Source organism: Caloenas nicobarica, chromosome 18 (assembly GCF_036013445.1).
Source record: "Caloenas nicobarica isolate bCalNic1 chromosome 18, bCalNic1.hap1, whole genome shotgun sequence".
In the NCBI taxonomy this organism is placed as follows: Eukaryota; Metazoa; Chordata; class Aves; order Columbiformes; family Columbidae; genus Caloenas; species Caloenas nicobarica.
Genome location: NC_088262.1, coordinates 8,477,922 through 8,494,850, shown reverse-complemented (window position 1 = coordinate 8,494,850; position 16,929 = coordinate 8,477,922). Strand labels below are relative to the sequence as shown.

At 38.8% G+C, this 16,929-nt stretch overlaps 1 protein-coding gene across 1 annotated transcript in view; it reads right to left on the bottom strand.

The window, feature by feature from the left end:
• Positions 1–16,929, bottom strand: part of FOXK2 (forkhead box K2) — a 44,151-nt gene that overhangs the window by 2,290 nt on the left and 24,932 nt on the right. Inside the window, exons 2-8 of the mRNA XM_065648186.1 lie at positions 12,033–12,227; positions 9,248–9,395; positions 8,658–8,804; positions 5,535–5,728; positions 4,545–4,720; positions 3,413–3,709; positions 2,965–3,174 (exon numbers count right to left, since the gene is read on the bottom strand). Coding sequence (XP_065504258.1) covers positions 2,965–3,174; positions 3,413–3,709; positions 4,545–4,720; positions 5,535–5,728; positions 8,658–8,804; positions 9,248–9,395; positions 12,033–12,227 — 1,367 coding nt within the window. The remainder of the gene's footprint in view (positions 1–2,964; positions 3,175–3,412; positions 3,710–4,544; positions 4,721–5,534; positions 5,729–8,657; positions 8,805–9,247; positions 9,396–12,032; positions 12,228–16,929) is intronic.

Sequence of the window (16,929 nt, the reverse complement as noted above, 5' to 3'; positions counted from 1 at the left end):
GTCAAAGCAGACGATACTGAAAGCAAACTTGCATTTTCATCAGAATGCTGAACTCCTTTATTTGGACTACGGAGGGCATTAGCAACCTCAGTGGAGATTCAGGTCCAATTGTTTCGTCTGTGTACAAACCTGAAGGACGTTTTCCCAAATCCCTCAATGTTCATGCAGATTTGGACAAAGGTGGGAGAACGGGGAAGAATCTCCATTTTGTCAATGGGGAGCTGAAGACAGAGAGGGATTAAATGGCTGAAAGCCACTGCAATTTGTGACAGAACTGGGAAGGGAATTAAAAATCCGCTTTCAGCAGGTTCTGGCCACGTCTGTGGAGCACCGGAGACCGCAGCGCTTGCTCGGGAAGGAGAGCAGCACTGCAAGGAGAGCAGCACTGCACGGAGAGCCGCACTGCGCAAGGAAGTGCAAGTGCATGGCTAAATTATATCAACAGAAATGTATATAGTTGCAGATTTTAACACTCCTCATTCCATGGAAGAGATGGTGCAAGTCACCATTGATAGGTGAGTCCAGCCCTTCAAACCTCCTGAGACACCCCAAGTTTTCCTTCTCCTTGTCCGCAGCCTGTTTCTCAAGATCAACCCTGACTTTATTAAACCAACTATTCAAATATCTCTGCAAATAACGCCAAATATTAATTATATATTTATTTGTTCATTGTATTTCATTAAAATTTACCTAAACATTATCAAACCACCTGTTTTTGTTTTTTTTTAAAACACACAAGCTCCCTTTCTGCAGCACCACTCTGCTGACATTATTACAGCATTCCCTGCTAGTGGAGCTTAAACATGAAGTCCATAAGGAATTCTGATTTGCTAAACTAGTTATATTTGTCTGTAGTAAGCTATCCTAGAGAGTACCTGGAATATCACCTCTGCATGTAACCAAACTGTTTTGTACTTAGCATTTACTGACAGAACAAATACTTCAGAAAACATTTACCTGATGCAAAAAGCTTCAGTGCAACTGCAAAATACTTTGTTCTTGCATCTCAGTCATTCACCTTCTATTAGAAAAGCTATTCCTTGTACAATTTCTGAATAGATGCCATAGAGATATTTACTTCTGAATAAAATGCCTTGATGCAAATGTATTGTTGCTTAAACAGAAAGTTGTTTACCCCTCATCTTCAAACATGCATTAAGACTATTACTGCGTTATTCACTCTGAGGTCTATTTAGTAGAAAGAGACTTGTTGGCTGCAGCCACAACAGATACACGGAAATATGACATACACAAAAGAACGATGATGTTTGAAATCTACACCGAAAGTCAAAATAAAGAATATCTAGTTAAGTAATTTTATTCTGCAATAAGAGACCTGAATTTATTTCGGACTTCACGGCTTTCAGTTAGACTAACGGGTAATTAAAAGCGCTGCCAAACTGTTTTGCTGAGAGTAAGAAAGATCTGAAACTACCTTCTTACTGCAAACAGAAAATGTTAGAAGAACAGCAGTTGCTCTGGATTTCTCAGCTTTCAGATTGCACAAATCTTTTTTTCTCCAAAGGCGACCGCACACACACGCAAATGCGTGTCTGTGAATACAGATGTATGCCTGTGAGCACAGATGTATGTACACATTGCGAACGCAGAATCACCTGCAGGCACACACAAACAGATCTGTGGTTCTGTAGGCCTGGTTCCTCCTTTAGACGCTTATCCCTGACAATTACCTGGTTTCTTGTTGGTTTAGGAGCTCCTGCAACACACACCCCAGGACCTGGAACACACCTCACTTGCTGTTCAAGATACGAACATCTCATGAGGTATTTAAGCCCAGGAATCTGAGTGAGAACTCCCATCGCTGCAGGAGTTTCCCTGTCGCACCGTGGAACGGTGAGAAGCTCCACAGTTGTACATTCAGCCCCATTTCAGAAACAGCCTTGCAGCCGTTAGGCTTCCCGACCAAGGAGAACAGGCTGAAATCAGCTGACTTTTCAGAGTCCAGAAAAAAAAGATTAAAATAATTATTTCTTACTTTTAAAAATAACTTTTCAGTATATTTCACATAACTCTCGGCTCAATTCATGCATCCCTTTGACAAAAAAAGTACATATGAAGTCTGACAGTGACGGCTTTGCTTTAGTTAAGCTGGAAATGAAGTGGAAACAGAGAGAACACTGACCTATAAATGTCAGTGACCGAAGAAGAGTAAAAAGGAAACAAAGAAGATAATTCACTCCATTAGAATGGCTTCAGAGCAGAAGTGCATGTTAGTAAGTTGATGTGAGCCAGCCTAAAACTATTTCTGTAAACATATTTTATGACAAAAAAGCTACTTCAGTATCAGATAACATCTCAAAGTGAAACTGTTAAAACAAGCTATATGCACCTGCAAAGCAAACCCAAACTGAATGTTCTGTGCAAAAGGGTGAATACACGAAAATTATGAAAAAGTACTGCTACCCACTCAGACTGCTGAGTCTGAGAGGGGAAAGATGGAATTCAGACAAGAATAATATCAACATCTTACAGAATTTTTGTCATTTTTAGTATAAGTTCAATAAAAACAGAATAAAAAGTAACTGTTCAAAAAGCCAACCTACAAGCAAGTTCCGTCTTATTTTTCTGTTTGTTGGTTCTTGACAAATCATCTGGGGAGCAGTTACCATTTTAACGGCACTGTTTTACAAGAACTTATTTGAGAACTTGTTTGTATACTGGGTTTAATGAGGAGGGAGGATGGGATGTCACCACTAAATACATCCCTATAATGACCACAAAGAGAATAAATAGCCGTTGAGGTAATGATCAGTGAAAAGAAACACTGGTTCTTACCTACATGGTGGGAACAATCCCTTGCAAGGTTGTAATCTACATTTTTTGTAGAACTTAGTTTTCAGTATAACTATGAAAGACACAAGAACAGAATTCAAACCCCCAGCACCGGTCATTTTGAGGTTTTAACATGTGTAAAGCAACAGAACATCTTGCCGCAATACGTACCAGCGTTGCCCTGTCCTTGTATGGCAGTGGTGATGGGTACTATGTGCGTTCCGTTCTGCGTTACAGTTTTTATTGGTAGCTGGTGTTGACCTAGAGGTGTCTGTTGCACGATAGTCACTGTCTGTAGGGGTGTGGTCTGAGATGTCTGAATGATCCGACTAGCAGCTCCTATTGCAGCGTGACTAATAGCAGGTATAGGCTCCACTTTAACTGAAAAACAGAAGAGAAAACATTGAGTAAAAACAAATGGTTCTTTAACACTTTAACAATCAACCTTCAGTGAAAAAGTATCCCCTTTTATCACCAGCTCCAACATATCTGAGAAATTACGATGCAAAATCTGCAGTTTTAGCCAAACATTTTGAGCATTCATCTGGAAGTTCATTTTCAAGCGATAATCCTCCTGCACAAAGAGCCAGCAAAACATGTAACCCCGCCGGGTCCTCACCTTTAACTTCCTTGTGGTCTCCATTCTCTTGAGGTTCTACCTTGGGCTGGGTGACCATCGCGGCTTGCGTGACCACTGCCTGTCCAGCCACAGTGTAAGTGTTTGCTGGTGCTAATCCAGTCACGTTTGTGACAGACACGGCTGGTATCTGGTGGACAACATGCACTGTCTGAACCACAGGCTGCTGGGAGGTTGATGTTGTCACAGGAGTTGCAACAGTGTAGGTGACGGGTTTAATCGTTTGTGGTAGCTGCCGTTGTACAGTAATTAAAACTGGTTGACTAGATAGAGGTGATCCTACCAAGGAGGAGATAAAAATCAGGCTAATTTTAATTATTTCTTTTAAGCCAGTCATTCTTTTAAACTTAACACTAAAGCCTCAGAGGATTAAGAATCTTCTTCGCTAATGCCTGAATGATCCAGAAGATAAACCCAGACAATGAAGATTATAACACACGGCTATTCCAAGCCACGTATTCCAGGTAAGAGCTGTATTAGCTCAATCAGACCTACACACCATTTGAGCAAAATCCCACCCCCTCCTCCCAAGCGCAGCTATATACCAAAGCTATGCTTAATACTCATGCCTTACGCATTCTTTTTAGATAGAAAAATTCTTATTACGCAAATTTGTTCTCTCTTCATCCTTTCAATTATTTTTATCCCCACGTTTGAAAGGATGACATGACCACAGATGTAATACATTTGCTTATTTCTGTAACCCATGTAACCTAAAAGTTATGTTTGGTGTGTTTGTTTTCAGTTTAGTGTTGTGGGGTTTTTTTGGTCTGCTTGGTTTTTTGTTTTCTTTCTTTGTTTTTGTAAACTAGAAAGAACTTGTTTTGAAAGTGAAAACTGTTACAAGACAGTACAGTCCTATACAGGACAGAAGCACAATCATCTCTGCTTAGTAACAAAGCGATCAATGGTGCTAGAACAGCACACACGTAGTTTGTACACATGCAAACCAACTTTACCTGGCATGTTTGTGTGTTTACCAAAGATTTGCTCTAAATGTTGAGAAGTTAAATATTTACCCCCTTTTTTGATGCACATGTGAAGTCTTAGTAACATTTATGTATCAGCCCTCTCCCGCCTCCAGCCCCAAACACTTAATTTTGGGATTCCTCACCTGGGGCACTCTGTGCAAATCGTGCTTCTTGTATCACCGCTAGTTTTGGCTGGATAGCAGCGGGCTCAGGTTCCATGGGGACCGGAGATCCTTCCCTGGACAGGCTCTCGGGGGTCTGGACTCCGCTGGAGTGCGCCGACAACACTCCGGAGTGATTAGGAGAAGCTGGGGCACTTCTGCATTTAAAAATGAAAGCAGCAGCTGAGGTGTTTTAACTTCTGAACCGTGCAAGACAGTGACCTTGCTCTAAAGAGCACAACACACGCTGCCCACAGGAGGGCACCTCTGCCTGCTGGCAAGTACAGTCACAACCCAAAGCAGTGCTGCTGATCTTTTATAAAGCTGCTGTTCAACGGGGACAGGATTTAAAAGCAAATAGGTACAGTTAATGGAGAAGAAGTGGGTGGATGCCTTCTTAGGGAGACTCTAAATGTGTGGAACATGAACGTTTCTTCTGGTGGAGAAGAATGATGAGCAAATCTGTCTACAGGGCAAGTAATAAAAGATCTGCACCAGCAGAAAGGCCATAACTTTAGAGAGGGAATAATTTAAACCCACATATTTCCCCATCATGAATTGTGCTTGAACATTATCAAACTAAATAGATAATTTTCATCTCTAATTTCAATAAAATGGTAGCCAGTATCCAATAATTTTCTTTTCAAACAGTTCAAAAATGCAGTAGATGGCAGTTAGAAATTAAAATTATAGTTCTGCAACAAAAACCCAAAGGTACAGCAAGGCTTGCTTACATTAACAATCTGGTAGTTAGTTATGCAAACTGAGTCACTTCTTTAACACTAAAAACAAGCAATAAAAACAAGCCTGGTGTATGGGGGCAGCCTCCTAGTAAACCATACAGAATTCAAACACCGAGTCTGGATGAAATTATATTACTGAACTTGTGACTGTATCCAAAACTCTCAAGTCTGTATCAGCCTGAAGATTAAACAACAGCCATAATCTTTTTGTTCATCTGTTTTTCCTTACCTAGAAGAGAGTGGTCCCAGAGGGGTTCTAAAGCAAGGTACTCCCCTAGGCCGCCTTTTCCTAAAAGCCTGCTCTATTAATTTGCTTTCAGAAGCAGGGTCTATCCTCCAGAATGAGCCTTTGCCTGGTTCTTCCTGGGAACGTGGTACTTTGATGAAATAACGATTCAGAGAGAGATTGTGACGTATTGAATTCTATGAAACATAAAAAAATATGTAGAATTCATTGAACTTTTCCAAGTCAGAATGTGGCCTACTGCAGCAGTTCGTACTATAGGAGACTCGGGGTTCAGCTCTTTAATTCCTTAATTCAACAGAACTCAGAGCACTACAAAAGGCAGTGCCATAAACCTGAAAGGACTCTTGCATTTTTCAAATCTTCCCCAACAATTAAAAAACCCCAGTATGCTAATGTGGCAATAACAGGAATTCCATTTAATTCCCTTACGAGAAACACGGTGATTGCAACAAATTGTTAGAACACTACAAATACTTGAGCATAATGCAGTGTAAAAAAAAAAAAAAAAAAAAGGAGAAAAATTATCAGTCTTGATCCACCACCCTTCCCCAGGTGCCACAGAAAATGTCAGTTCATTCTAGGAGGGACAGCAAAATAGAGCATATACTGATTCTGACCTTACACGATAATCCTGTTACTGTTCCACGATACAGAAAGAAAAGGTTAAATTACAAAAGTTCCAAATGCAGCTGGATTGTTGGGAGTTCACCCACAGTCCAGTCTGTCTCAACAAAGGAGCCAAGGATTTAGTGTCTAGAAAAACAACAAATGGCAGTAGGTCCTAAACCAGCTCTTCAATGAGACCTTCGTTACCGCACTCGTTTGCATGTTACTTAATCCTCGCTTTGCTGCAACACACACAACTCTCGGATCAGAGAGATGCAGAAAATTGCAGAAAACACCCTGAATTGGCTGGATCCGCACTTGGCTTTGCACACTTTTTTTCCCCTCTGGTTTTAAAAGATATATAAACCCAAAATCTCTCTAAATATTGTCACTGAACAAGAATAAATAAAGATAAGCATACATACTGAAATACTTATGGGGAAACAGGAAAAAATGGAAAAAGGCTTTATGTTAAGGAAAGCTCTTCAAAATTTGCAAAACCAAATGCAAATCCTGCTCAAATGTCCACGTTCATGACCCTGATGGCAAGTTTGGAAAACTTTGAAGCAATGATAACCATGTATGGTTTCTTGAATGCAAACTGATGAAACCAGAAATGGTTTTTCCCTGCCAAAAACTGAAAGAGAACTAGAAAGATGCCAAGAACACGTTTCTAAATAGTATTTATTTCTCTATATGCTAGAATAAAAGAGGAGATCCAGAAGTACCTGCAAAACTAAGTTCACGAAGAGGAATCTTCAGGTCCTCAACAAAATGAGACCATTTTATAGTAAAGGATATAAATACCTCAATACTACTTATTGAGGTATAGCATATGGATACTATACACATGTATGTACTCTCTGTTTTGAATAATACGCGCAAATATAGCCTCAAATACTATTTAAAACATCTGTCATGTAAGTCACCCTACTGTGATCTAATACCTGACGGATAAAAGCTGGCAGAGCTGTCCTCCACGCGGTACACCTGGTAGTTCCCAGAAGTGCTTCATACGACTGGTGACTGAACAGCATCTAATTTTCAGCTTTTCCAGTTGTTTTTATAAACAGGTGCTAATTAATTATTCCAGAACATACCATGCCTGCCGTGTCTATCGCCTTGGTTTTGTGAAGTATTATACATCTAAATACACACGCTGTTCTACAGCAGAATTCTTTAACCAGCATTATAATGTGTGTGTATACGTTTGGTTCCACGATGCTTACCTAAAGCAGCATTATACACACAGACATTCCAAGTATTTCGGAATAAGAAGCAAAAAGCATACCAACATTTTATAAGCAGAATCTTGTTGCTAAAACGATCTGTTAGTATGACTGCAGCCAGGATTCTGTATTGCTTGTGTGTGAAAGCGAAACAAAATTCTTTGAGACTTCCTAGCCACAACAACCGCGACATCCTTTACTAGCCAAACCACAGCACAAAGACAGGAATAGTTCCATTCCCCAGCGACCTTGGAATTCCTCTAAGCAGGATTCAACTTCCATACAGGCCCTATGACGTGATTAATATTTAAAAATCCATTCCTCTACTGAGAGGGCATGCGTTCTTTAGTCTTCTACTTGTACAGCAAGGAGAGCATTAACCCTTCCTCACGCTTCCCCACCCCATCTGTCCAAGTCTTACTTCCCTGAAAATAACTTCAGCACATGCCCCTCCTGCAGATCACGATTGCACTGAGCAGCACCACGGTGAAATTAATACTCTGTGATCGACAGTGCAGCTGAACGTTACATGGGCAAACTGGGCAGTCCTAATTGTGCTCTTCTGGCCTTTGCCGAAACTAAAAACAGCAGCAAAGGCACTGAACCTTTTTACGTATCTGGACAGACTCTGCCAGACTGATTCACAGGCGGTTAGTCATCCTGGCAAATGCTGAGATGGTCTCTTTGAAAATGAAAAGAAAGCAGGATTAATTCTACAGAACTGAAGGATTTGGTCTAACTCAGTACAGAAAGGTTTAAGTTCACAAACACACTGTGTTGCACAGACAAAAAAAGGGCACATAATAGTGCAAGACAACGACAGATGACACACACTTGTTCATGGTTTTTCATGGCCAAGATCATGGTTTTTAAATAAAACTGAACTTTCAACATTTAATATCTCAATTTTACCTCAACATAGGAACACGGATGTTTATACCATTATAAGTTACAGAACACAACTACATTCCTAGATCACATATGTATATTTAAAACCAGAGTGCTAATTGTACTTCTATTCCTCAAAGGCTGTGTGAATCCCTCCTAGAGGTTTAGAGAATACCATTCCATGAATAAAGCAACATTTCAAATACAGAATAATGTAAATCGCCTACTTTCTTGGAGAACTTACAATCAGGAAAAAGACACCACACTCATTTGACAAATGCTATTTATGAAGGACTGTTGGGCTCACCAATTGGCTTCTTATGACCGTTTATAGCTGCCAGAATTACAACTAAAAAACAAACATTCCAGAAATCAAATTTACCTGCCAGCCCTTGTCTGCTGTCCTGTAGTATGGATAATTTTTAGTTATGTGCGTATAAATTCCATTTAGTGTAAGCTGCTTATCAGGTGCCATTGTAATTGCTTGTACTATTAACTGTGCATAAGAGTAAGGTGGCTTAGAGTCGTCCTGCAGAAGAGAAAGAAAAGTCTGTATCAATGAACTTCAAAGATATACACACCCTCTTCTAAATCAAAAGTTACAAAACACAATTATCTTGATTTAAGACACTTTTGGATGACCAAAATCTTGAGGCAGAGAAGTAAGACAATTTTGCTCTTTTGATTAGCAGATTTTAAGTTAACATTAAGAATCTGGAGAAACATACAACAGGAAAGAATTTTCAATAGCCTATAAACAGATATGTAACTGAATATACATAAAGACCTTCTCTCAAAGGGAAGGGAGGTAAATAAACAAATCTCACATCTAATCACAAAAACCTCCACAGTATTTTTGAAGTCTGTAATGTTAAATTATGACTTAGCACATATACTTTAGGAAACAAAATTTCAGACGTCTTACATTCATTTAAGGTGTAATTTCTGGGATTGATTTCAAACCCCGTTTACCTTTGGGCTATCTCCACCCGATGCTTCCTTGTCATTTTCTGACTGGGAATTGTCAGCCATTAAATGTAGGTCAGATGGTATCACACGACTCATTTTGTACCCTGAAGAGCCTGCACCACGGGGGCTGGATGGGCAGGAATTTGCAGCACTGTAGAGCATAAAAAGAAGATCCTACTATTTTGTTATACAGTATATTGCCACATAATGTCTAATCGAAAAGCTCTTATTGCAGAAAAGCCCACTGCCACAGCTCCTAGACTGAAGTTACGGGTCTGCCAGTATTTCCATTATAAACCCCATCTTTTAAGCCTTTCTAACTCACACATCACTGTAGGAAGAAACCTGTCAAATGAAGCTCAGGCTCTCCTCCTCAAAGGGAAAAAGGATTAACTGATTTATTAGGCTGTATTTGTGTAAGATTTGCCACTGAACTACATAAGCAATGACAAATTTTAAGACATTCATTTCAAACAAGAAACACGTCTTGCCTGGAATTTCTGCCATATGCTTCTATTCAGTCTGCTCAAAAAAGATCATCTCTCCTGTGCAGTATTTTTGCACATTTGAGGAAATATAGCGAGCAAGGAGGGGAAAAAAGTTTTGATTCTCATTTTGCAAACATTATTTTAAGTGTTTACAGGTATGCGCACATACGTACATGCACATAAATATGTATAAAAATCATAAACTTATCTGTAAATGGGGTGCACCAGTACCAACTCATCTAACTTAACACAGCAGGAGGCCAGCAGAGCTGACACATTGTTACAGGGAAAAGAAAGCACCAAACAAATTGAAGAAATGGCTGTTGATACCTCACATTTTGATTTCTATCACAGAAAACCAAAGATAAAGTTGCCTAGAACTCCACTGTCACATGTTTCTAACGGTTGTCCCCTGCCTGACACAGGCCACAGGAACCACAGTGGCACAAAGCCGGTTTTCTTCTACAAATTCCATTTGGTCAACAGGAGACAGTCAGTGGGTGATGTCTGTCCCCTTCTCCCCCAAAAAATTTTGGCAGCTCTCTACAAGGATGCATACTTCCCAGCAATTCATATTGTAACTGATTTCAACAGAGTCCTCAGCAATTCCAAAAAAGTTGACTGAAAATGAGAATGGCGACGCTTGCTGTGCCCCCAGAACCAGCCCCGTCTCCAAAGATCATCTTTAACCAAACTTGAATCTATGGTTCAAAATACCAAGTAAGAAATAAAGCTAAAGAATGTTATTTAGATTTATAAAATAAAATTTTAACCAATTTACATCTGGTTTGTCTGCCTGGCCTCTCAAGTTTTTTGCTACCTCCCTTTCTGTGTACAGAAACCAGGCAGGCACTGTAGATTGGGTAAATTCTTCCGTTTCTGTTTTACATCCCAAGAAATACAGCACCAACAATTTGCTACTAGTGATACACTATATAAGGGAGATTGGATTTTTAAGTGTTGCATGGAATAATCCTTGATTAGAGCTAAAACGTGTAACTAATTTATTTTTTAAAATATAGGTCACTGCTGTTCTATGTTTTCACAGATCAACTGACAACACCCCTCTACTGTGCTCACTTTAGCATATATTGACAAAGCGACACATATGGTATAATCAAAGCAAGTTTACAAGTCTTCTACAAAACAGGATGATTTGAAGAGAAACTGTGGAGCTTTGCTCTCAAAATAGACTCAAAACTGTCATTTTTTTTTTGTAATAAACTATACTCAACAGGTGTGTGAAAGCCTTGAAGAGAATTACAAAATTCACAGTGAGGCAAAGACTGTGGTGATGTACGTGATATTATCTGAAATATTTATGAGCTGCTCTGTCATTTCTTGGGCAAGATATGTTTTCCCTGAATTATAATAAGAAAGCAAACCTGTTACACAGCCAAGTCTAGATCTCTTCTCTCTCTACTTCCACCATTTATATAGATCTCATTAAACACTACAATATTGAGAGCAAGATCTTGGCAAGCATGAAAGAAGCCAATTATGCTTACATTCAAATTTCATTAACAAGATCTACATTTTTAAAAATCAAGTATTAAAAGACCTTCACTCAAGTGAAGATACACAAAGTGAGAGTGGAAGAAAAAAACTTTCAAAAGCATGTATGTGACTTTGAAACACAACTTTCAGTGCCTTTAAATTAAATTTTTGCTTCTGAACTTGCTATGAATTTTTAAAATTGTATCTAAACTAATTTTACCAGTTTGTAAGGACAGTTCGCTTATGTTTGAGTTTGGTCCCAAATAGCAAGTTGGACAAAGGCTACAATTATCAGAGCACATAAAAAAATCCAGATTAATCTCCCCTGCAGAAAACTTCCCTACATTAAACTCCTCATCCTACAGTCTATTTTAAGTAAAATGTCTGTTTAGTTCCAGCAATGACAAATCTTCTGGAGTAAGAGATCAGCCTGGTTTCCATACTAATGGTAAGTTAAACACTTTCTTTTCTGGTCATAAACTTCAGGGTGACAGTGACTATCAGAATGTTTTAAAATGGTACAATTTAGACTTAGTTAAAATGTTGCCATAAGCAACTTAAATCATCTGGAACAGAGGAAAAAGGCTTGCTCCTTCGCTGTTATACATTTAACATATTACATTTGAATTTTAAAGGTTGCACACGCAACTGTTTTATTAGTTAGCAGAACGGTGCTTTTCTCCAAGGTAGGTTATGCTCAGCTCCAACTAAACTTTTACCGCAAAAGCAAAATACTGGAAATGACTTAGAAAGTCGTCTCAGGTCTGTAAGCGTCCATTGCCTAGTACCCAGGGTTTAAATACCTGATGGTTCCAGTGGGAGAAGGGAGGGGGCTGATCAGGTGAGCCATGTTGTCTGGAATGTTTATTGTCAAGGGAGAGATCTGGGGTTGCACAGGCTTCACTGGGGACTCCGGGGCCTCCTGTTTTTCTCTCTTTTCATTGGACAGAGCTGTGAATGTTATCTTGATGTTTGTGCTGGGAAACCTGAAAGTACAGCTGAAAAGCAAAAAACAAACACATAAGCCACTCGTTTACAGACTGTAAGACTTTCTGCATAACTTGAACGTATCACCTAACCTTATTTAAAAATAAAAAGGTACAGTATCTTATGTGATTACCTGTAGTGATCTTCATTTTACAGATCATACAGAAAGATCAACGTGACCAGAAAAAGATCCCCAAGTGAGTAACTTTAAAATTTGGAAAGAAATATAAGCAAATGCAATTCTTTGTAACAAGGGTAGTTTATGTGTTTCCTCTAGATTTCTTGAGCTTCATCCTGATCTTGCATTATCTCTAAAAGTAGTACTATTTTGAGGACAAAAGGCTGTTATTTTATGATGCCAAAGAATGGCTTCGGCAAACGAACAAGTAGGTCCATGATACCAAAATTCAGCAGGAGCATAAGTGTTGGCCAATTTGAGGACTACCAAGTGTCAGAAACAGGTCTAATGAAAAGATTTGGTTTCTTTTCTCTTAAAATGCTTATTAAACTAAACAGATCAATCTTAATTCTGCTAATTTACAGAGTCTATTGCTGCTGTACTACTACATTCAAATATCTTTTTTCAGAGCTGAATTTAAGAGCCAATTCAATAAATCACCCATTTAAGTATATTACCAATGAGTGTATGCCCAAATTTAAAGACTAATGATAAATAGCAATGTATACTTGTTTAAAAATTTGGAAAATAAAATACGGTGAATGCAGCTTTGAGTATTTTCCTTTCTACATCTCTGTATGTAGCATTTAGAAGTTAACCCAATTACACAGAACAGGCTATTTATAACTTCTCAGTAAATAAACGGATTGAGCGAACAAGAAACTTGATTTTCCCCTTAACAAAAGCATCTATAAAAATACAGTTCAAATAACTTTACTGTCTCCTCTTTCTTCAGCTGTTAACTACACTCAGCACTAACCCCACCATTATATTTACACACCTCTTCCACATGATGAAAAGGACTTTCCAACAACACAATAGCCAGAAACAACCCTTCGAAAATGCTTTTTCTTTTAAGTGATTCTAGATAGATCTTGTTTTACAAAAAAAAGAAAACAGCATGCTGGAACAGGCCTGAGAAACACAGCTATGAATGCAAGATACAGACTGTAAATGAAAGTCATCATTTCTCTGGAAAAATGTATTAAACTTAAAAGTGATGTAAGAATTGGAAGGAACACTCAGCCTTAAAAACACTAACTCTCATATGTTTTGGGGTTTATTTCTTAAAATTAATTTAAGGATGTTTATAGAACAAAGGCAGCATTTGATCCCACGTTTCTTGCCACATGCACCACAGTGATTCTTTTTTCCTACAAAACACACCCAAGGATCAGGAGAAAGAGAAAGAATCGACAATGACGTTCCTTTTTTCTCAGTCTTACTTCTCAGTATGGACCATGTCCGAATTTAACAGACGACCTATTTCTGAAATGTGCTCAATGTACTAAATTAGGAACAGAATCTATGCCAAAAAACTGCACATGCGTTTCAGCAAGAAAGTTAAATGGACCAATTCCTGGGTTGGGTTGGGATTTTTTTTTTTAGTATCATCAGTAACAACTCATTTCTTTGCTTCTTCCAGTAGAAAGTATTTTTTGCTTATATTGTTTTAGTGACAATTGAAAGAGGTCTCAGCTGTTTTGCTAATAAAAGCGTTTCCTCACCATTGCAGTTAATCAGCAATATTGACAACGCTGCTCCTAAGTGTGTGCCCAGAGGGCAGCCACGGGCATCTTTTTGGCTAAATCCTAAACAAACCGAACAATCCAAATCCTAAACAAACAAATCCTTTCAAACAGCCCTGTGAGAAAGCCAACAACAACATCTATTCGACACAGAGACAGGTTTAAACCTTAGTCACCTGTTCTATATATTTTAGGAAGCTATTCCATACCTGCAAATTTAACTTTACTCTTTTCAGACCAAACTTATTTCAACTTAAGAAAAATGCGGGAACAACCGGACGCAGCTTCAGATGGTCATTCACTGGTCAGATTTATTGCTTAGTAACAAACCCAATACATAATATGCATATTCAAACACCTCCCTTCTTACATTATTGCACTACCTTAATGCACTATCTCCCCTGTGGGCGTCTTTCGCAAAAAAGGTAACGGCAGCTTCCTCAGAAAAGCACAAAGTACAGCAGAGACACCACGCTCTCCAACGTTCATCAGCCTTGAAAAAAAATATCCCCCAACCCAGGAGCTTTGACTTAATCAAGGGCACTGTATACGCTACAAACGCGCCAAACAAACTTGGAACTTACAGTCAGTACGCATTTCACAGGCCGAGCTTGAAAGGACGACGTTACTAGGGAAGACACGATATACTGAGAAATCGCATCTGGTCAGAACATGCAAACACCTGAATATTATCAGAACACCACATCTGTCAAGTGATTCGTATCTGTAAACAGAGTTTTTTTAATAGAAACATAATAGTGGGAATTCACCCAAAATGCACAATAGTGTATATTAATCAAAAGATTTTCTAAATAAATTGCATTAACGCAAACACATTACATTTACTTCCAAAATCAAGCAAGAACATGTTCTAATATGATCAGAATCGAGCTGGTTTGGGCAAATTCTTTAGTTACACAGTGAACTAAACAAAAACCACAGCACACCCAGAGGGAGAGACCTGCTCAAACATTGAGTCTACAGCAAGCTGAATTTGATTTTACTCACTGTTTAAAGTGTTTACAATAGTTTCACAATGTGCTACCACAGGATGGTTGCTATAGAAGAAACTCAACTATACAACCCACTTGAAAAAAAACTAAAAAGGAAAGAAGAAAGAGTAGTTTTGCAAGCTGTCACTATGTCTCATCTACTCAACTAACTACCATGCTTCTTTATAGGGTGATGCCATTCAGAGTAGGAAATCAAATAGAGCCGCCAAGATTGATCCCATAGATTCCTAAAAACAAGGGTTCATAAAATATCCCTGTTTAAACAGTTATTTGATGGAAAGTGTGTTGGGTATTTAAGTGATTAAAACAAACAGCACTATTTAGCTGCCAGTGTTGTATTTTATGTATTTCAAACAACTATTCACAGTATCCACACAAATGATTTTGTACGTTTATTGATTATGACGAGTACGTGCCTTGTGCTTCCTACAGAGTATCACAAAGGACAGTGTACGATCTAGGAACCCGCAGCAGAGGGTCACAACCACCATGCAACTCCTGATCCTAATTACTCCTTTTAAAAAAGTTCATTCTGGGTTGACTACTGGAGAACATACAAGAAGCATCAAAGCATTTCAGACTGTTCTGTAGAAAACTCGTTACTGTCTCTACAGCCCCCAGCAAAACAGAGATGTGCCGATCCAGGCTCCACCAACTGCGTAGGGTGCCAGGTGAGTGTCTTGTGGGAAACGTGCAAAATCTGTTTCTGTCACATCTGTATTTCTCATGTTGTCTCACAACAACAGTGTAACTCACCTCAAGGAGAAACTAAGAGTATAGGAAATTTTATAATGAATACACTGAACAATGGTGATCCAATATATTATAATACTAATCAGGTTATTATTTTCAGGTTATCCAAAACAGAGAGAAGTTTCTCAATGGGCAATTTTTTATAGCTGCTTGTTTATCTACATGAGGTATAACCTTGGGCTTCTATCAGTAATTTTAGCTTTAACATTACATTTGTAAAACTTTCTACACTGTTGGTAATGGAAGAGTATCCACTTTACTGATTTTTATGGGGAGGAAAAAAAAATTACTTTAAAAGTTTGTATTAAAGACACATAAAGCCCAAGTCCTCTAGTAGCTGCTTAAAAAGGAAGGTTTTAATACCCTTCTGTGTGCAGCGATGTGCGAACCCCCCCCAGCATGAACACAGCAGCACTTCCTACAAGTCCATGTCCACACGCTGTGTGAGGATGGATTCCTCCTCCTCGCCCCCACGGTTTTCAACTAAATCTTGATTTGGCTAATTTACCATAAATTTACATTCAATTATGTTGGCCATTACAAGTCAGTACACTTCTAGAGGTTACCCCAAAAGGAACTGCCCTTTAAAAAGCAGCAGCTTTTTCCTCCAGGGAGTGAATCATGACCTCATGCGTGTTTCCCTTAATTCTCTGGATCCTTTGCAATTGATTTCTGTTGACCAAAGATCAATAGTTGCAAAGCATGTCCTCCACAAACAGACAACGTGAGGGCTCTATACCAACCTTGACCTCCAATACCATAAGGAGCAAACACCCTCAGATCTTTAAACCAGCAATTAGACTTTTTCTTCTGAGCACTGGGCATGCTTTTCACAAGTATTTGTGTGTTTTTTCAGATGTGCCATCACTGCCTACACAATGACATACAGCGGTATGAAAAAACACCCTAAAGAAAAAGATCACTGATCTATCTATACACTCAGATGTCTTAAAACTCAAAAGCAAAGATCCGTACATCATCAGAAGTGATGAAATATTGCTGTAACCTCACGTTCACCCAAGCTGGAAACAAAATACTTCTACCAAATTCAAAGTAAATGCTGAAAATATGACCTAGTTGTAAATTAATGAAAAGCCAAGGGACATACCAGCTCACTCATGTTTTAGCAAGTGCATAAGAAGTATGTAAAGTTGTTGGTGTTCATTACAGGAATGGTGTTAACCTGCTTTCAGAAGGACCTGGAACAAGCCCGTCTGCGTCAAAAATGATCCTATGACAA